The 21,380-nt window shown below is 45.6% G+C and overlaps 3 protein-coding genes across 3 annotated transcripts in view; 1 reads left to right on the top strand and 2 right to left on the bottom strand.

The window, feature by feature from the left end:
• Window positions 1-239, bottom strand: part of SLC38A6 (solute carrier family 38 member 6) — a 35,086-nt gene extending 34,847 nt beyond the window's left edge. The window contains exon 1 of the mRNA XM_057383853.1: window positions 43-239. Within this exon, the coding sequence (XP_057239836.1) occupies window positions 43-198 (156 nt within the window). The 5' untranslated portion in view covers window positions 199-239. The remainder of the gene's footprint in view (window positions 1-42) is intronic.
• A 125-nt stretch (window positions 240-364) lies between these two features.
• On the top strand, window positions 365-6,970 carry TRMT5 (tRNA methyltransferase 5). Its single transcript, XM_057383852.1, has 5 exons — window positions 365-434; window positions 1,978-2,627; window positions 2,907-3,031; window positions 4,499-5,153; window positions 6,159-6,970. The coding sequence occupies exons 1-5, from the start codon at window positions 430-432 to the stop codon at window positions 6,221-6,223; spliced, it is 1,500 nt and encodes a 499-aa protein (XP_057239835.1). The 5' UTR covers window positions 365-429; the 3' UTR covers window positions 6,224-6,970.
• Window positions 6,971-8,404: 1,434 nt separating this feature from the next.
• The window catches only part of MNAT1 (MNAT1 component of CDK activating kinase), a 114,573-nt gene continuing 101,597 nt past the window's right edge, over window positions 8,405-21,380 (bottom strand). The window contains exon 8 of the mRNA XM_057383855.1: window positions 8,405-9,595. Coding sequence (XP_057239838.1) covers window positions 9,475-9,595 — 121 coding nt within the window. The 3' untranslated portion in view covers window positions 8,405-9,474. The remainder of the gene's footprint in view (window positions 9,596-21,380) is intronic.

The raw sequence follows: 21,380 nt of genomic DNA, 5'->3' as shown, positions 1-21,380 counted from the left end.
AGCCCTGCAGGGCGCTCCCTCCCCGCCGCCCCTCACACGCACGCTGCCCGGCGGCGGCGGCAGCAGCGGGGCCGTCTCCCCGTCCTCCCCCTCCTGCTCGTTTTCGTCCTCCTCCCGCTGCTCGCGGGCGGACAGGTAGCAGCCGCGGGCGGACAGGGGCCGGACCCGCCCAGACCCCCAGGGCGGCACCGCCGCCATCGCCCCCCGCGCGCCGAGCGCCTCTGAGGGGAGCGGCGGGGGCGGGGCCAAGGGGAGGCGCGGTCAAAATGGGGCGGGGCCACAAGCGAGGGGCGGGGTCATTGCCCCCGTGCCCGCCTCGCTGAGGGGACATGGTGGGCGTGGTCATTTTGGGGGCGTGGCCATCACGCCGGCCCCGCCCACTCCCGGCGCAGCGRCGATGACGCGCGCGCCCGGCGCGCGGGGCCCGGCATGAGGTGAGGGCGGGGGCGGGGGGGAGAGAATTCCCTGAGGGAAGAACGGGATAAACGGGAATCGTGGTGAGGAGGGGAAGGATGGTCTCTCCATAGGCGCCTTGGGAAGGTGGCTGCAGTGGCCTCCAGCCAGATCCAGCGTTGCGGGCGGCTTTGTCTTGTGGGTTTAATCSGGTACGGAGAAGCGAGAGGATGAGAGGACATGGCCSCAARTTGCGYCARAGGARGCTTAGYTTGGACWTTAGGAAGGATTTCTTCACAGAAAGCCTGATCAGACATTSGWWCGATGYCCAGGAAAGTAGTGGAGTCCCTGTSCTGGWGGTGTTTAAGGACAGATTGGGCGAAGCACCCAGTGCCATGGTGTGTTCGGTCACTGTTCSWTTCGATGAGCGCAGAGRTCTTTTCCAACCTAAKCGATTCTCTGATTCTGAGAATCACGCCAGCCCTTTCCATCCCCAGGGAAATGCCGCAGGAAAATCGCGGGGATGCTCAGGCCGCTGGCTGAGGGATTTCTCCTGTGCAGCAGACGTGAGGAATGCAGTGTGTCTTTCCAGAGGTGTTGTCTGCCAAAAAGCTGGCTTAGGGAATTGGGCTGGCTGGGAGATGTAGGGAATTYCAGCGAGGAGCTGGGATCTGCAGGGAAGGAGAATGGGACCAGCTTTGCCAGGGTTTGTGAAGAAGAGAAGAGAAGAGAACACACAGCCTGGCTGGCTGGAGGGGTGCAGCAGCCGAGGGAGGCGAGAGAATCTATTTCCTTTCAGAGCTTTTCTCCTATCAACCCCCGATCTCAAAACAAGCTTCCCAAGAAATCAAGGAGAAACRCCAGCCTCCAGCACCACCTAAGCCATTGATTCCTGCCTTGGATCAGCCAGTGTCAAAGCAGCAAAACTGGGCCCTTTTGGTCTGTGTCTAGTGAAGGAAGCATTTAGAGAAGTGTTAAGCCACTTTTCCAGTTTCTGTCCCATGGATGAACCAGGGCTCAGTGGCAGGAACAGACATTACTAATGCTCCTCTAGACCGTGTGGGGGATATTACATTTAATTAATGACCTTTCTGGCGTGCAGCTCATGGAGCAAAAATCTTACAGAGCATGTAACCCCTCACACTGGGACATGGGAGGCAGAAATAACCAAAAGTGATCATGACCACTGTTGCTAATAACTGTTTTCTAGCAACCACTGCTTGGTAATGAATTTTCCCAGACACAGGAGGGATCCAACAGTAGGATCAAGACAGTAGAAATCTTTCCATTTGTCTTACTGGGATTAATATCACATTTATTAGAACAAAGAGAGGTCATTGTTTTTTGGCAGGAGGGGATTATCTCGCCACTTGAAGTCAGTTAATGTTTGAGTCTAAAAGTACATTTGCAAAATAACAGAAATGTGCAGAATATATTTCATAATAAAGAGCTTTACTAAACTATTGTGAATTGTTCGGTGCAGATGGAAATTCTGGTTTAAGAGAACAGCAAATCCATGTGATTTGCAGCCTTTTAAATRGAATGGTTACATAATGTCTATAAAATGAGTAATTTCTCTTCTAGGACTTTGTGGAGATTGGGMTACTGTGCCAGACTACTGAAAACTAATCATTTTAGGACAGCTGCATCAAATACATCATTTCCAGCAGTTTGGATGCTATTGGCACAATATTCTGGCAGAATACCTGGGCTYTTTGTAGTAGTTAGAAAAAATACTTTCTTCACAATGCCTGAAACAGTGGAGGATAAAGCTAATCCAGAACTGTATTTGCCACATCCTGGAGTRCGTGGGATGACACTGCTCAACAGAGAGGCTTTCAAAAGGACAGTGGTTGTTCCAGCTCTTAAAGTCAAGAAAGAAATTGTGAATAGTGTGCTGAAGTCCCTAAAACAATCAGTACTGCAGCGTCCCGGCCTCAAGCGTGTGGTGGAGGATCCAGAGGATGAGGAGAATAGATTTGTTATCCTGGATCCTCATAAAATACCAGAATTCTCATTAGGAGAGTCAGAGCAACACATCCTCAAACAGCTCAATGTCCATCCTGAGGTGTCCAAGTACAACCTGGAACTGACTTACGAGAATTTCAAGTCGGAGGAGATCCTGCGAGCTGTCCTTCCCGAAGGTCAAGAGGTCACCTCCGGATTCAGCCGTGTTGGCCACATAGCTCATTTGAATCTCAGGGATCACCAGCTACCCTACAGACATTTGATTGGTAGGTAAAACAGCTCCTGTCAGGAAGGTATTTGTGTGATTTGTATATTGTTAGAAAGATACKTTATGGAGGGGCACAGTTGTCTGCTCTCACAGTGTGGTGCTCTCTTTACAGAGCACTGGCCCAGGGTGAAGTGTGAGCCTTGGAAAGAGGGAGGTTGTTCCAACACACAATTAACTTTTGTTAATTTACCTATAAACAGCAGGTTTGTTGTGGCTGTTGTAGAACATTAAAAGGTCTTGGTCCCTTAACCAGAATATCTTTYACCCTCTCTTTCAGGTCAGGTTATAATGGACAAGAATCCAGGAATCACCTGTGTGGTGAATAAAACCAGTATTATTGACAGCACATACAGGAATTTTGAAATGGAAGTGCTTGCCGGAGAGAACAACCTGGTAACCAAGGTACAGGCCTTTTTCTCCTGGTATTTTAAACTTATTGTGCTAAAACCCAGAGGCATTTTCTGGAGAGATGTGATGCAGGATGCTGCTGGGACCATTCCTTTGCACAATGTTCTTCCTGACGCCTGTCTGAGCCTAAGAGTTGGCTGTCACTGCTACATTCCTTTGTCCTGGTCTGCCAAGGGCAAACTCACCCACGGGCATCAGGAAGACATGTATTATTTCAAGTTCACAGCCTAGATTTAATGGTGTGGATTTGATCTAAGAAAATCCAGTTTCCTGATTTTACCCAGCCTTGTACAGTGACTGGTACAGAAAGTAAGAGTGTGTTTTTCAATCTTACTGACTTTGCAACTTAGGCAACAGTTTGCCTTTGCCTTTTTTCCTTTCCTGTCAGCAGCAAGACAAAACTCCTGTCTCCTCTGCTCTGACATTCATCAGGTGCAATCACTGTGTAACTGCCAAGTATTCTTCACATAGGGTTTCTTGTCTGTAGTTAGAAACTTGGCCACTGCTTCCACAAAAATACTCTTACCTGTTAGCAGTTTTACACTTGCAAAAGAGAAAACATGAGATTACCAAATAAAAAGGTTGAATAGCTTGGTGGAACATCCTGTTCATGCAGAGAGAAGGCAGCTGTATTGTCAAAGCAGCAGCAACAATTGAATATTATGCAGATGGTGTCACCACACACCTGGCAGACCGTGGAGCTGCATCCAGAAGTGCAGAGACACTTCAGGGTGTTTCTTGCTGGCAAAATAAACTATGTGATTTGGATCCCAAGTTACTGCACTTTGCAATCACACAATTCCATGTGCTGGTGCAAAGAGAGTATTATCTTGCATCCCATTCTCGTCTGAATAAATACTGTTTCCTTTCAGGTCTGCTCTTAAGATAGTGGTCATCCCAAAGCCTGGGTTTGGATCAGTTTCCAGACTCTGTCACCTTRGGAGATGAAATACAGTATTTTTCAAGCTGCAGAACTGGCTCCCAGTGGCTTTGAATTTGGCTGACGGTTCCCGTTCTTGGGCCTATCATTCTCAGACGCTTATTTACTGTGTGCACTCCACAARGGAGGGCTTGAGGCATCTTTCCAAGGTCTGCTTTCAATAAAGGAGTTGTCAGCCATCCACAAAGCTCTTGAAAAACCTCAGGTTTTTTTAGGGTCATTTTAAGTTGTTGCTTTATTTCCACCTGGTGATTGAGACCTGCATAAAGCCAGCCATTGGGATTGACAGTGGGGAGATGGTTGTTTCTGATGAATTTATCTGTTGATTTAAGATCTGTTTATTTGATTGCGTAGTTGACCTGTTTATTGAAGATTCATGTGTTCTACCAGCAGGACAATGCTGATGTACCTATTACCTTTAGATAAAGCACCTTGTTTTTAGCTGTCTTAATTACTGATAGTGCTCAAATTTGCCTGGTTATTTGAAGATAGAATTTTAACCAAATGTTTTGGACTTCCAGGTCAAAGAAAATAACATTGCCTATGAATTGGACTTTTCCAAAGTCTACTGGAACCCACGCCTGTCCACAGAGCACGGCCGCATAGTGGAGCTGCTAAAGCCCGGCGATGTTCTGTTCGACGTCTTTGCTGGGATCGGACCTTTCGCCATTCCAGCAGCCAGGAGAAAGTGCCGTGTGTTTGCCAACGACCTCAACCCCGAGTCCTACACCTGGCTCCTGCACAACTGCAAGCTCAACAAAGTGGACACCAAGGTAAAAGCCTTCAACATGGATGGCAGGGACTTCCTGCGGGGGCCAGTGAGGGAAGAGCTCAGCAAAGAGCTCCCACTCCTGAAAGAGGAACAGAAAACCGCTTTCCACATAGTGATGAATTTGCCAGCTTTGGCTGTGGAATTTCTGGGTGCTTTCAGGCATCTCTTGGTGGGGGAGCCCTGCAGCCCTGCTGCCCTTCCCACTGTGCACTGCTATGGGTTCTCCAAACACACCAACCCAGCCAGAGACATTCAGGAAAGAGCAGAAGCTTCGCTGGGAACTTCCTTGGCTGGACGCTGTTCCGCTTTCATGGTCAGGAATGTGGCGCCCAACAAGGAGATGCTGTGCCTCAGTTTCCAGATCCCAGCAGACGTGCTGTACAAGAGGCCCTGCCCTGATGAAGGTAAGGAGCAAACCTCCCACGTGGCATTGGGATTTCAGGCTGCACCTTGGGCTGGTCCCACCTTGTCAGCCCCGTGGGCCACTCCAGGTATGTGACAGCAGTGCTGGATGTGGCACTGAGCACGGAGGTGGCCGGCAGGACCGAKCGACTGCACGTGTGCAGCAGCTGCAAGGCTTCCTCACTCTTGGTAACAGCAGCCTGCTCCTCTGATCCCAGCATGAGCTCCCTAGAAAAATGGTGGACTGGATAGGATCACCCCACAGGCCATAAACCAGACCATTACGCCTCAGGTTGTGCTCTGGGGGAGGATGGGGGACTCAGTCATCTTTGTGAGCCCTTCCAGTGCAGGATACTCAGTGATCTGTGATCTAATGCCAAGCACACGTTTCTGTTAGMTCAGTACTTCAGAACTGGAGCTGCATTTTTGCCCAGATCAGGGCACTTCAAGGGACTGGTCCCAGCTCTGACCTCCCTCTTATGCTCACATGGGCGCAGGGAGGTCTGGAGTCACCACATCAGCAGAATCAGGTTCTGTACCGAATTCAGTTTGAGACATAGATACCCTTAGAGATCTTCAGTACTGGATTTGGTTGTTAATAATTGTTCATTTTTTCTTGAAGTAATTGGTTGGTTTCAGTGATCTTGGGCTTTGCAGTACATGACAAAGGGGAAGAGGGAGGCTTTCAGTCTGCAGTTACATGAACKGGAGGAAAGGAGGTTTTTATAAAGCTTTAATGACATGAAACCTATTTCTATTCTGTTATTGGGTAGCACTGAAATGTGGGTCAAAATGTAGCTCCACGTGTTTTTTTTGAAAGATTTTTCTGGCATTCAGTAAAGACCCTCCATTATTGTTCTAACAGTTCTCATTTGTGACTATTAATCCTGATTTTAACTCTYAGCTCTTCCTGTTAAATTCCTTAACAGAGCTCCCTGTTCTAGAGTTTGTGGTTAGGTCAGTCTGTTTACTGTACATTAAATTTACTTTTTCTAACCTTTTCCCAGCAAAACCAGCCTCAAAACGTCTGTGTACCAGTCAAGATTCTTCTGAAGAGAAGTTACTGAGTTGAAGACCAGAGCCTTGGTGACTACCTTTGTTTATGTAAAGGATATTTAGGGTGTCCCTTGAGTTACTGGGAGCAGGTCTGTGTTCCCATCAAATTGCAGCTTTCCTTTTCATTGTGGGATTGATAAGATTGAAATTGTTGTTACTACAAAAAAATTAAAATCTTGCTCTTTTATAAATCAATGTGTTTTGGTACTTCACTGCTCTCTGTTGTTCCACGCCCTGTACTAATTCAGTGGCGTGGCCTGGGGTGATTTTCTGCTGTGGCATTTTGATAATGTGCAGTTTGTGGGGAGAACAGATTTTTATGTCTTGTCGGGTCTAGGAAGATGACTTGTATAACCCCTGCCTTGGATTCTCCCTGACACATGTTTTGGTTCCAGAATATCGGATTATGGTTAGCAGATGCACAAACAACTCTTGTGTAAGCAAGGTAACCTTTCAAAAGCTTAACCTGAGATACCAAAAGGGCCAATAGCCCAATATCCTGAGGTTTTGAGTAAAAAATTCTTTTTAACACCATGATTTAGTTAGGGATCAGTTGACTGCTAACTTTGTGTTTGCCCATGGTTAGAGCCACAAAGACTCTAATGCCTTTTGCACATTTGCAGACGAAGCTCACGCTTGCATTGCAGGGCCAGGCTGAAACCAGCACCTGGAAAACAGTTCTGTCCTCAAACCGTGTCCTCCCGTGGCTTCTGTGCCTCCGCCCTCTCCCAGCTCTCCCCACCTCTGCGCCTGCTCCCCTGCTCAGTCCCTGCATGATCTTTCTGGCTGGCTGCTTGTATTCTGCAGGGATTTCAAAAGACTCTGCCTTTGATTTCTTTTTCTTACCCATCCAAACTATTGTTGGGCAACGTCAACCACAAATAGTTTATTTGGCCAGAGAACTCGCCCCGCCCTCTCAGTTTCAGATATTTTCCCTCAGCCCAAGCTCCAAGCTCACGCCCAGCAATCTGGTGATATCTGTCACCATCCTGGCCCTGCTGCTGTGGCTCCATCCCTGAGCCTGCAGCCYGCTGGATGTTTGGTTCTCACCCAAACACCGCCAAGGGCCATGGATTTGTTTTGCTTTTGGCTCCGTGTGATGGCCTTTCCTTCCCTTGGCTACACAGTGGTGTTTGGAGCTAGCCCTGGCAGCCTGGTCACTGCAGATCACATTTATCAGTCCCCAGGGACGAGGCCATCATGACTCACCCATGTATCCTGAATCCTCCCTGGCCTGCACTGCAGCCTGAGCGTTCCTGCACAGCCTCGAACACCGAATCCCTGAGTGTGCTCTGCTCCCTGGTMCTGCTGTGCTGGGATCCTGCTCCGCTGCCTGTCACAGTTCCTGACTCTGCTGCTCTCCAGCTGCTGCCCTCTGGCTTTCCATAAACATCTCAGGGTGGYTCCTGTTCTGTGGAGCCCTCCACGAACACTGCTGGAGAAATAAGGCCCTCAACCACTCCGCATCACCCTGGGATCTCTTGCCTGACACAGATTGCAGGTCCCTGTGACTTTACTTTGCCTCACATCCCAGATTTAGGGCTTGGCACCACTGCACCACAGAAACCAGGCTTTGACCACCATTTCTGGGTCAAGCCTAAAAAATACATAACTGATTTTCACYGAAGCATCCCAGGGCAGGGAAGGATTTGAACTGGTAAAAGTTTTGTTCCCTTAAGGACTGAATGCCAGCGTTACACCAGCAGCATAACTTCAGTTTAAATGCAAGTTTAGCAGTTATGTCACTACACTCTTAACCAGGGCTTTCCCAGATTTCTGTGCTGTTGCCAGTTCTGTGTACAAACAATGAAATAATAAAGAATAGCCAAGCTACACACCACTTAATGAGTGTATTGAAATGACACACATTAATATGCATATACAGTTTGCGTTCATTAAGGCATGACCTTGGGCTTTACAAACTGAATATAAACAGATAATTGGTGAGGTGCATGTTTGCCAGTCTGGGTGAGCCTGGGAGAGGGGAGAGAAAAAAGGAAGAGGAGGTGAGAGGGGGGAGAGGGAAGAATCCAATCTTTTCTTTACCTCTGCCTTGTGTAACATCCCTTGTCGCCAGCTGTTCTGAGCACAACCAACAGGATTTCAGTGGGCAATGGAAATTCCACCACCTCTGCCCATTTTCTTTAATAAAAAAAGCACTAAGTGTGGAATAGATCTAATTCTTCTCTTTATTCCAGCATAGAAAAAATGTATCTATCTAGTGCATTCCTCAGAGYAGGATTCAACAGCTATCAGTGGGTGGCCCATAAAATGTGGTCCAAGGTCACTGTCCTGAGCAGCTTCCTATGTCCTGCAGTTTATMCAGCTCATGGCACAGTCCTGTCCTGCCACAGGAAGTCCATCTGTGCTGCACTTGGTCACTGTTCCATTACAAGGAATAGGGAAGGAATATAAAAAGTAGCAGATCAAGTGCCATGGATCATTCCCAAAGCCAAAGSGATGTTCCTGCCTAAAAAATCTCCTGAGTTTCTGACAAATGGAGCTAAATGGGAGAAAACAAACAAACAAAACCCACAAAGAAACCGCACAATTTTGAGTATTTCAGTGGCTTCCCCTTATATCAAGGCTTCTTAGATTGTTTCTCGAGCACCTCAGCTGAAAGACTTYGAGCTAAAGATTTGTTTTCCAGGCAAAGGTAAGAACCAAGTGACACTCGGAGGAAGGATCCCACACAAGAGTTGTGTCAGCACATTTCCAGAGTTTCTCATCTCATCCAGCTGGCAGGAGGAAAAACCCACTTGTCTAAACTGGGGAAACTAGTTTTATGGGAAGAAAATGTAGGCTTGAATATTGACACTAAATGTTATAATCAAAATGGCATTTAAATGCTTGTGCAAATAAAACCCTGCAATAAGAGCAAAACCACAAACTTTAATAAAGTCTGGCTTTATTTAAAAAAAATTTACAAGTGTATTTCTTTAGGCCTCAAACATACACAGCTGAGTTATTCACATCTTCCATTAGATGTGGCTTATTGCTTCAGCCTCCCTCAGCAAAGTGCCACATGAATAACGAGCTCCCCCTCCACAAGAATGTATCTACCATTTCACAAAGCTCTCGTGCAGACGGGTTTTGTTTTTTCCCTTTAACACTTGAACACAGCTGGTTTTGCACACGAGAAGTGCACAGAGCAGCGACCGCAGCCCATCAGCGACGCAGATGGCAGCGGTTCTGCCCCACCTTTGCTGGCTCGGGTCACTTCTCTCCCCGCTGGGTGTCCCTTGGTCACAGGCTGGTGCTCCCTGGCTAGCTGGGGTGCCAGAAGAGCCCGCTGAAAGCGTCCTGCAGGGCCCGGTGACAAGCCAGGGAGGATGTGTAGCCCCCGGCCAGATCCTGCGGGGAGGCGGCTCGSACGTGGGTGAGGTACCTGCAGCAAAAAGCAGTGTTAGTGCAGGAACAAACACATCAAACCCCTCTGTGGCTCACAGACAGCGAGGTCAAGGCTGCTTTTGGAGAAAGCAAGGAGATGGAGCTGCCCACTGCYGGCTGAACACATCAGGGTAACACTTCCATGAGTTTAAGCAACTGTGCACCTTCCAGCGCTCTGGACAGCCAGAGCTGCACAGCGTTAAGGACACCGAGGGGTTTTATGTTCTCTGTGCTCGCTCTGGGGGACGGTTCGTTTCCCCACTTGCATAGATCCTGCCAAGACAAGGACACCACCAGAAGCTTTCCTGCACTCCCACAGGAACAGGAGGGTTTCAGCTCTGTCACTTAATGCCAGACTGTGCCCGAGGACACAGGGCTGAGCATCTTGCTCTCGGCCTATCTGTGCCTGGAATGCACTGACCCTGGGAATCAGATCTGTACCAAGCCATCATCATTTTTTCTACAGAAGGATCTAAACTCCTTCTTTAATTAAACATCATCATCCATTTGCAGATCCATCTGATTCCGCCCCCAGACCTTCCAGATGGTTGAGTTGACATGAAAACAAGAGYTGACATGGAAGCAGGAGCTGAGGTGGAAACACAAACACACTGCCTGCACTGGCACTGCCACAAGCTCTTGGCTCCTTCCAAGGCTCCCACCCAGCCACACACGCTGAGAGCTCCTGCTAAGGGATGGCTTCATTCCACACTGTAACCCTACAGCTCTTGCACCCCATGACACAGGTACAAGACCAGATTCTCCACTGGTTTTGCACCAAAACCCCATTAAATAGATCCACAGCCCATCAGGACCAGCACAAYGACCATCTCCAATCCTGACCACCACACACAACCCCATAAACAAGAAGAGCTTTCCACAGGGGCCGCGCTTCAGCCGCTGTTTTGATTCCTCACTTGGTACATGTTGCTCCTGGGAAGGTTGAGTCATTCCACCTCTGGCTTGGCAATCCAAGCATAAACTTGCAAAACGCACACAGCCTTTTATAATGTTATCCCGAGAAACCTAAAACAGCTGCACTTTTGGCAGGAAAGTACAGGACCACCAGTAAAATATCCAAAACAGTTGCATCTTTTAATTTATGACTGTACACTGTTTCCATAAAGAGTATATAAAACAGGTCAGATTTTATAGGTAAGACATAATAAACAGTCATACCCATTGATGCCATAAAAGCATAGAAAAAGAGATTACTCAGAAATGATTAATTGCCATTTTAAAAACTGTATTTCTTGCACCTAATAACCACAATGCACAGACATGAGCAATGTTTCTGAGGGATTCTTGGTGACATGTTGAAGCTGAGACTGATTTTGCCTCCTGTGACTGAGCTGAGGTGTTTTGTACCAAGTTGTGACAGTCTGGCCCTCACTGCCAGACACTGGTTCCCACCAGCAAGGACACAGGCAGAAGGGTCCAAAATAATAAAAATATAAACTCTTTTAACAGTGCTCAGTCCAAAACAATCTACAAACACAGCAACAAAGTTGGTCCCATCTCTTAATTTGCAAGGGGAGGTGGTCTGCAGAGAGCTCCTGGTTTGTGGCAAAACACTTTTTGTGGGTTTTAATTTTTCTTTAACATTTTTGTTACTTGTCCCTTAGTATTTTAGGAGGAAGATCTCATCCCTCCCAAAGGACCTTTAAAACTGCTGTGGGAAACAGGAGCTCGTTCTTCCAGCCAGGAACGATGGGCACTGACAACAATTTCCTTCAAAATGCTGGTGTGAAACTACCTCTACCCTCCAAACCAGAGTCTTATAAAAATCAATTCCCATCTTGGATTTCATTTCTATCATATTTATTTCATTGCACAACTCATTTTCCCCTCATGCATGAAACAGTCCAATGAAAAGGGGATTATTTTACATTTCAATATTAACAAAGGTTGGTTGTGTCTTTCTCATTACTTTTCTTATCTTCTCTTACTTATATATCACTGAAAGGAGAAAAACAGAGTCTATTGTTTCCCTTTTTCTAGGACACCTGAAATTGGAGCATTAGTTTCATAAGACAACCTSACTTCCAGCCACTGCAGCACTTGTAGTTAATTGGGAGGTGATCTCTGAAGCAATCCAAAATCATTGCCAAAAAGGCTCCCATCGACTTTTACTGCACAACCTGSCCTAATTCTCCTTGCTCCTGTGAAACAAGCACGGCCCGCTGCTGGCTGTCAAGTGAGGTCTTTATTTTCTTGTTAAGTATCTGAACTTACTGCTCTTGACCCATTTAATTACTGTGGTGCACCAGGCAATTGCAAAGAATCTGCCACGCTCAAGCCACACAATGAGAAGAGAATGTTTTGCCGGCTTTTCCACCCCAGTCCCCATCTGTGCTGCCTGGATCCAGCCATCCCCTCCACAGGAGAATCTCTCTGAACTGGATTCCTGGGGTTTCTGGCAGAGGTCAGCACATCTTTTCATGTACACCTTTACAACAGCAGCAGGAAGAAGCGCTTGCCAAGTTTTATTTCCAAAAAGCCGAGCTCCGTTAGGTCTTGGGACCTGGAGGTAATTGCTCTCACTAGTTAGCAAATTCCAGCACACTGGGTCTGTTTTTCATAGGTTTATTTTAAGTACCTGTAAATCTTATAAGCAGAAACCAGGAAAAAGAGGTTTGCTTTTTCTGGTGCACSGTTTTTTAATGTAACTTGTTTTTACTGAGGGCAGACTAAACTCTGAAGTTAAAAAAAGGCTGCACTATTATTTTTGAGCGGGGCTGAAGGGCTGTGTGTTCCCTGCCCCACCATTTCACACTTCCCAATCCCAGCAATGCCTATGCTCTGCTTCAGGCTCTGCCCAAACAAGCCCCCTTTCCTTGGCTGCAGCCTTTGGATGTTGATCTTCCCCATTAACCTTTCACGTCAGCTAAAACACGTCGTATTTTGTTCTTCATGAGCCTTGGGGGGCTCATTCCTGACCTTCAGTTTCTCATCACCGTGGAGGGGTTGGGAGGGAAAAAAAAAAAAGCGTCCTTTTTCAAGGAAAGAGGTGTTATTCACACTCAGTGTGGAGGCTCAGAATGAAGCTGGTCATTCCTGGGAGTGGATTTTTTTCGTGTTTTCCCCCAAGGCTGTGTCACCATCACTTCATCAGGAGTGGCCAGAACTGCTGGAGAACTMCAGGGCTGGCTCAGTGTGGATGTGATCCCCCTGTGCCTTCCCAGCACAGCCCAGGAGCCTCAGCCCCCTTGGCACTGCTGCTGCTGAGAGGAACCAACAAAAGCTCAGAGATGGAGCAGCTGTGGTAGAGCTGAGTGACCGCTGGCAATGTCCCCTCACTGCTCAGCAGGATGGTCTTGTTTCAAAGAAGTTCAGGAAAGACTTCAGAAACAGAAAGGATGGAGAAACGGTACAACCAAACCTGCCTAAAATAAAACCCCACCAAAACCCAAAAAAACCTAAACCCCCCCACCTGAACAAATCAACAAAAAGAACCAAACATCCAAACAACAAGCCAAATCCACCCCATAGTACATCCCTTCACYCATCCAACTGAAAGATCAGGGCTARGGATTATTTCACACAATCTTCCCTGCTACCCAAGATCAATACACTCCCGGGGTGATCCTGCAGATGCACCACTTGGAGTTACAAATGGAATAACTGTGTCTTTGGCATACAGATTTTTTTTTACTTGTTAGGTATTTTATGAGAGTGAAGAAAAGAAAAATCATTCACAAGTTGTTTAACAGAGAAAAAAAGAAGAAATAATTTAATTCTCTTCCACAGAATAGATTTAGGGCTCATCTGATTATCTGCAGTATCCAAGACAGAAARTAAAGGGGCAGACATTAGATCTGGGAAGTTTTCCAGATTCATCATTTAAATAATAAATAGTGGTTGCATGAAAGCAAGCAAAATACTCCAGTCTGTAAAACTGTGTGAAGCATTACCAAGACAGCAGCATAGGCCACTGCATTCCTGAGCCTTTCTGGAGAGAGCATTTTCCTGAGATTTACCAATCCCTAGGATGAGCTATTGCTGCATTWCTCAGATGAGCTTGCAGAGACTGGGTCCTGTCAGATGAGAGAGGCACACAGGAAACTGGGCTGTGTCTGGCCTGGTTTTGCTGAGGAATGTGTGGCCTGGGTTACTCTGTGATCCCTGAGCAGGTACAAAYGGAGCTCCTGTGCTCAGCTCTGTTTTCCTTTGAACCACTCAGCTCTACCACAGTCGGTCTGTGCAGCCAAACAGAATTTGTTTATAAAATGAGCCGAGTTCATTGCTGTTCTCCATTAAATAGCCCCAGGAAATGCATTTGGGAACGGGGCCTTTCCTGGGTGTTATTCAAATATGGTGTGGTTCACCCTTTCCCAGAGATTAATATGTCTAAGACGGGGCAAAAACACAAGGCACAAAGCTGGTGCTCAGAGAAATCCAGAGCAGCAATTCATCCTTCCAGGGAGTAGCTACAAGCCCGATCCTCAAATTAAAAAAAACAAAAAAACAAAAAAACAAGCTTTTCATCCATTCTAGCAGACACTATTTGTGCCCTATGACTGTATTTAGATGTTAACAACCCCACCAGCTATGATTTTRTCAGAAGTCCCTGCTGAGCCCATCCAACACTCATTCCCATGCAGAATTGGAGTTTAACACAGCCATGAGTRCAGCCAGAGCTCCTCCCAACCCACCCCAAACCCTCCTTGGGGTCACACTGCCAGCCCTAATGGCAGCCAGGCAYCTGCCACCAGCCACTCCTCTCCTCCAGACAACATGGACAAAATCTATTTAACAGCTGCAATCATTGTAGRAATTCTGTTATTTATTTGGGGTGTTTTTCATTGCTGCTTCTACACAATTGCAGCAATCAGTGTGGATTTTAAAACAGGGCTAAGCATGACAAGGTTCAAACAGGACAGATCCCAAGGCAGAGAGAAGAAGAATATCTTTTCACCCAGATTATGGCACCTTATGGACCGAACACAGCCCATAGTGCAGAGCAACAAGGAAAAGTCACTTTCAATACCACAACACAGTTTTGGCTACTAAAAAATGCTGTGAAAGACAAGTTCTGATSCAGCCCAGAACCCACCCCTGCAGCCCCAGCAGTCCCACCTGCAGACAGCAGCGCTGTGCAGATTCAGCTTAGTAAGCCAGGCTGTTGTGTTATTAATAATAACTCTGTTTAGCTGTGCTTTCTGAGGGCTTAGTGAGCAGAAATTGCTCACTGAGGTGTCAGATGAGTGCCAGACCCTTTTCCATGCCACAGACTTGCTCAGCCCATTTCACTCCCCCACGCCCCAGGAACCTGCCACAACCATCGCTTACTCATCCAATTCCAATTTCCAACAAGGAGAAGTTAATGCCTTCATCTTGCAATAAATTCTGCAAAAGCAGATGCCTTCTGACCCTAATGGATCTCTTTTTGTTACAGTTAAGGATTAAGAAAAAATGTAATTAAGAGTTTGAGCTCCTAGAGCTTTAATTTTTTATTTCTCCACTTTAGGTTTTCAAAGTGAAGAACTCTGTTCTACCAGGAATAAACTTTCCCAGTAGAAAAGCCAGGAACCCCCTGCCCAGCAAATCAACAGAAGAACTATAGACTTTTACTGATTCTTTTTACCCCCTCCATCTGCTTTTTCTAAACAGCAATTTGTTTCAAACACAGGGCAGGAGTGTGTGTCAACTGCATGTGGTGAAACAAAGCACTTTAAAATTAAAACAAAACAGGTCTGCCACAGCACACCTCAGCTCGGATGRAGCAGCACAGAGCTCTGTGTTACCAGACACTGAAAGAGGCAAAGAGTAGCCTAGAAAAGTGATATTAGCCATGAAGTAGCTGATAAAGCCAGCTCTGACTCTAATGGTAGAAATTAGTGATGAGTTATTCCCCCCTCTTTTCCCCCTTCCTCTTCTCCTTTAAAATGTCCTTTATAAAAAGGGCAAACATTTTGGATCCTGGAAGCTCAAAGCCACACAGGTCCTGCTGCAACAGTGACCCAGCAGCACCCTGGAGCTCACTGCTCCCTCCCAGTAACCTACTGCAGGGACCAATAAAGGAAATTTCTCCAAAAACTAAGGCATTTTTATTTCGTGTTTCACATAATCTGTTTCCTTTTTTTTTAATGGTGAAACATACATGATCTGTAAGATATATCTAATGACCCATCTCAGAGATTTTTTTACAAATTAGCTGTGAACTGGTGAGTGCAGTTGTGAGCCCTGGAGTAGAAAAACCTTTAAATGAAAAGACACAAAGTCACAAAAGTCCTCCTCCTCCTCAGTGGGGGAAGAGAACAGAATCAGATTTTCCCAAACTACTTTCCTTGAAAACTTCCTCTTTTTGAGATGAAATCCAGAGKCCAGAGACCAAACATTTCCACTAAAAAGCTAAATACATTGCAGAGAGGAATGGAGGGAAATTTCCTTTTGACAGCTATCTCAAAATATACCTTTAGTGCTGCTCATAAAAACCCCAACTCTCCTACTGGCAAAAAAAAAAAAAAAATTAAAGGAAGAAAAGTTTTAGAGAGCAGCTGGTTCTCCAGCATTTTCCTCCTGCAATTCTACTGTTGCTCTGTTTTTTAAATAGATGTGAGACCAGACTCAGGTACTTGCATTTATTTAACACATAAACATTTGCTTTTGGAGTAACTGAGAAGCCAGTGCTGTTGCCTTGAGGTGAGATGAAAAGCTACAGAGAAATTGAGATCAAAGGAAGAGKAGAAATGCTTTCTGCCCCCCAGAAACTGATATAATTTTAAAAGAAGTGGATGTTTTAAAGTGTAAAGACAGGAAACTAACGATGAAAAAGGTTTTATAGAATAAAGGAAGCTTTGTACTCCTCTGCCCTGATATGCATTTTGCACATTTCCTCTGCTGCAGGCTGGATGCACCCGTGGAAAGGACCGGAGGCACTGCCAAAAAATCGAGGTTTGGACAACTCCAGTCCCACTGCAGGCCCCTACCCAAAAAGGCACCACCTTGATACAACTATTTCATGTAGGAAAGTCTATAAATTCCAAGTACTATGAACTAGTTCAGATTTTGAGACAATCAACTGAAAGCATTGTAGACTATTGATGTAAAGGCTATTTTAAATGCGACATAAACCCCTTAAATGGTGCAAGCTGACCTACCTTCAAAAGGAACTGTAAACCCAATTATACCTGGAGATGTTAAAACTGCTTACAAGTTAAATAAACCTCCTCTTTTCACTGAAGAGTTATCCAACCTAGAGATTTAAATTCAACAAGAATTCCCATGTGTAAATCCAGTTCATGTTTGTGAAACATTTTGGCCCCCATGGGCCCACAATTCACAGTGGATGTCTGCATGTTCCTTTTGATAATAATCAAATGTTACATTTAATCAGATTCTCTTAACATTTGATCAGGCAGCAACACTTCAGACAAGGTGTAACAGTTCCAACCTTGGAAAATGCAAATACCAGGGCAAGAAAGCAGCTGCCTTTGGAGCACTCTGTGATTCTGAGCTAATGTGGGAAATCTCAAACACAGTTTCAAAAGTTAAAGTGATGACAGAGGTCATCTTATTTTGTTGGGTGTTTTTTTTTTCAGTTGAAAAGAAAAACAAACAGCCCTAAAGCTTCTGAAATACATCACAACCCCACTAAGAAACCCTTAGAGAAAGGAGGCATCTCCTCATCTGGTCTAAGGCAGGACGGGTTATAGGTTTCTGTGCTGTTGCAGGGAGGATTCAAGACAATGATTTTCTGAAAGTTCTCCTCATTTTAGCACGAGACTGCCTGYTTTAAAATAAAAACAGGAAATGGAAAGCAGAACCTGCAAACACACAAATCCTTTACAAGCAGAGGAAAACTGAAGGCTACGCGATTTTTTTGCTCATGTGTTTCAATTCTACAAAGGATATTTTATACAAGTTCTGGGCTGACTTTTCTTCCTGCAGTTGCTGGGGGGATTCCTCACACCCCAATTCCCTGTCAGGAAAATATTTAGTTGTTTGGATGGCTCCATACATTCAGAGAAGAGCCATCACTGACTGTGCTGCGTAACCAGTTCACTTCTTGTTGCTCACCGCGCATCTCCACACCACACATTCCTGCCAGCTCCAAAAGTTTGGATCATTTTTTTTCCCCTTTACACTGCAAGGATTTTCTGCTTCAACTCTTGGATTCCTTACCCCCACGTCCTCAGCCGTAACAAGAGGTTAGTGTTTATTTCTAGAAGCCTGGCTCACAGGAAGCCTTCCTTCAGCGCCAGCGACTTCCGTAACCCCAGCGGGGCCGGGAGCGCTCTGGGATGAGCGGGGGCACCTGGTGGCCCATTTGTCATCTCCCCGAGGTCACCCGCCAGCTGTCTGTCCTCTCAACACCCGGCCCCGGCACCGCGCTGCAGGCATTCTCCCTCGCTCAGGTTTCCAGGTCTGCACTTCCAGATCCAGTAAATCAATCAGCCCCCGCAGAAAGCGCTCAAACAGCGCCAGGGAAGCGCTGGAACACCCTTGGCAGCGCGGCAAGGACACGGCAGCGCCCGCGATGGATCACACTCGCAGCGCTGCACAACTGCAGCTCCGCTTGGGCTGTGACTAAATCCGGCTGCACTCGTGCTTGACCCCGGCAGGAATGTCATTGAACACAAAGGCCTTTTCTCAGCTGTGATATTGGGGTTTTTCTTCCTTTTTCAATGGTTAAAACAACCATTAAGCCACCATTTCTGTAATTGCAAAGCAGATCTCTTTTTAATACTTTGTGGAAATGCTTTGGCATAGATTGGTCTCCAAATTCTTCATCTTTTCCTCTGTCCTTCCTCCAGTTCCACTCTTCCTCCCACACACTTTGTTTAGGACAAAGGTCACCAGACGAACATGGATGTGTTTAAATAATTATTGTAACTCTGAGGAAGTTAACCACTGCTTTGTAACTTTCTACCTAAGTCAGGACTGTTTTCATAGGTTTATCTTTTTTATGTAAGGATAGGGCAAGTTCAGTTTTAAAGACTTTTTAAAGTCTTTCCCCAGGGCTGGGAGAATGCTTTCCTGGGCTGGATTCTGGGAATACAGCATCCCTTCTGCAGGCAAGAAGGGAGAACACAACTTTTATTCTGAAAGACAGTTATTTTAGACACACAAACTCTTCTTTTAGGATAAAAATTCCCTACTGTTCCTCCCACTCTGCCTTCTTCTCAGTGTTCTGCACACCCCACAGTGCACCACGAATCCCCCAGAGCACAGCCAGAGATCCATATTGATGAACTGGGACTTTGGGAAAGCTACATGAAAGAGATGCCGCCAGCACCAGCTTCCATGTAAATTATGCATCTGTGAGGCAAAGGGAGCCCTTTCTGAACAGAGTACTCAGCCACGAACACCTACAGAAAGAGGAGAGAGATGCAGACGCCTTTTTCCCCCCTTTTCAGTGCATTTTATTTGATGCACAGTTCTGAGGCAGAAGACCATGAGGACAGTCATAACTGCAACACAGAATCACAGAATGATTTGGGGTGGAAGGGATTAAAGATCACCCAGTTCCATCCCCTGCCATGGTCAGGGATGCCACCCATTAGCTCAGGGCACAACTGTGGAGTTCAGGATGGCTCCAAGCACACAGGAGGTATTTTTGCCCCAGGAGCTCTGTAAAGAACCTTGATTTTGCGCCCAAGGCTGGAAAATGAAGTGGCCAGCACGCTTTTGAAGTTTTTCTCTCATTGAAGGATTGTGCTTTAGTCCCAGCAGGGAAGGACAGAGCCCCTGGGTGACTCATGTCAGGCACAGCCACAGGCTTTGCTCCCAAATCACCACTGATGGGAAAAAAAAAAAAAAAAAACATTTGAACACAGAGAAAGCTGGTTATAACCTCAGCTTTGAAATACAGTTTCCCCAGTCAGAAAGTCAGTTCTGTTTTCACCGTGACACAGCAGCTTCTGTTCTGAGTAGCAATGAATTCACATCATATGGTAATTCTGGTTTAATATGACTCAAACAAAACAGCATAAGAATTTCTAGAGGGTTTTTAGCCACTGATACTGATCAGATAAGTAAGCTGCCAAACCTAATAATTATCTCAAATGAATAACTGCGAACTCTTAGTTATTCATTTCAGATAATAAGAACCCAAAGTTATTTTCTTTAGGCAGAATGTGAAAAGTGTAGTTGCTCAGAGCAAACATTGCAGTCTGAATGACAGCATTTAAAGAAGATGAGATTGTTCAGGTCAAAAGAAGGTGAAAACCAGCATTGCAGCTGACTCGTGCTCTAATGCATCAGCCCCTCGGCTGCTGCTGATCAGGTCAGCATTTCAGGCTGATGTTGAGGATCAGGTTTACAGCTCTCAGCCATGCTGGCGTTTGCTCCTCGGGAAGGCCTGGAGGAGGTGGGAGGGAGCAGAGAGGACAGGAGCTAGGGGTGCAAAGGAGCTGCACAGCCCCACTGGCACAGGGCACTCACAGCTCCCAGGGGTGGGGAGGAGGCAAAACAGTTGCCCTGATCTCTGAAAATATTTTTTACAGAAAGGAAAAAAACCTACTCCCTCAATCCTAGGCGTTTTCCTCCCATCTGTCAGCATATGGTAGGAGCTATTATTATTTGGCTTAAATATAAAGCATCATTATGACTATTTTTCTGTTTCAACAGTTTGACAATTCTATTGTGAAATCTGGGTGAAATTCTCTGGATTTTATTGTCCTTCTCCATTGTACCCTGGTGGAATTTCTAGAGGGGAAAATGCAGTGATGATAGGAGATCTTCATTTTACTCTTCTAAAAAGACAATGAGTTAAGTGTCTAAATTGAATCATTCTTTATTTTGAATAAAATCATATTTTATATGATTTCTGTTGAATTCATTTAAATTTTCTCCTGCCTTCAATCTAATCCAATATCCTGAAACAACAGAAGCAGAGCTATAAAACAGGCATGTGCTGAATTCAGTTTCACCTGGGAGAGAAAATACCAACAGAGTTTTTACAGAGCAGTGACATCTACAACTGCTGAAATTCTCCATGGATTGTTAAATTCACTCAACTTGCCAACTACATCCCCAAAATCTGTCTCCAAAGAAGTTGTGCCTACTGACTGAACTGATTCTGAAACTGGTGCAGAGAGTGACTTTTTAAACATTCACAGTGTGCCCAGAAATTGGTGGGGATTTCTAATAAAAATGAAATTTAATAAATTCTCCAGCTGAGGAGAGCTCCCCGTAACACTAGGTGGCAGAAGGCTCTGTCACATTGAAGACACCTGCAGACAGATACACTCACAGAACTGCTTGAGTTTGATTTTAGAAAAGCTAAGGGGAAAACAGCTGAAAGCAAAACAGCTCTAAAATCCCATTTTCCATCCACTCTTCCAGTTCTAATTCTGGCTCTGATATCCCTAGTGCACATTGGTTCACCATTTAAGCTATCCCAGAATGTGAATACACCTTCTAAACCTGAACCTTCAATCATATCTTATTCAATTCAGATTAAATTCTGTAGGTGACAGGTGACTTAATTAAACTTTTACTTAATTAAAAGAGAAACTCACTGTTTAAAGAAATAAATGGCCACTAGGGCAAGCACACAGTAAAAACATACACTGTGAGTTACCTTGAAGTAAACTTGAAACCCAGCCTTGAGTGCTACAGCAAACACTTCTGCAGCTGAAAGAAAATCAACAACCTACAAACAAACTCATTCAAAACTGCTCAAGACTTAGTGTGGAAAAGATCTGCTAAAAATGACAGCCACTCTCTCATGGAGATGCATTTGCAGGAATAATTTTGTAATTACATATAAAATTCCACAGTGTCAACTGGTTGTTGCTAGTTTTACATATTCAACCTCTTTAAAAAAACATTAT

This window comes from Malurus melanocephalus, unplaced genomic scaffold (assembly GCF_030028575.1).
Source record: "Malurus melanocephalus ecotype Western Australia unplaced genomic scaffold, MMel_1.1 scaffold_667, whole genome shotgun sequence".
In the NCBI taxonomy this organism is placed as follows: domain Eukaryota; kingdom Metazoa; phylum Chordata; class Aves; order Passeriformes; family Maluridae; genus Malurus; species Malurus melanocephalus.
The sequence above is the reverse complement of the archived record's forward strand: the minus strand, read 5'-3'. Positions and strand labels throughout refer to the sequence as shown.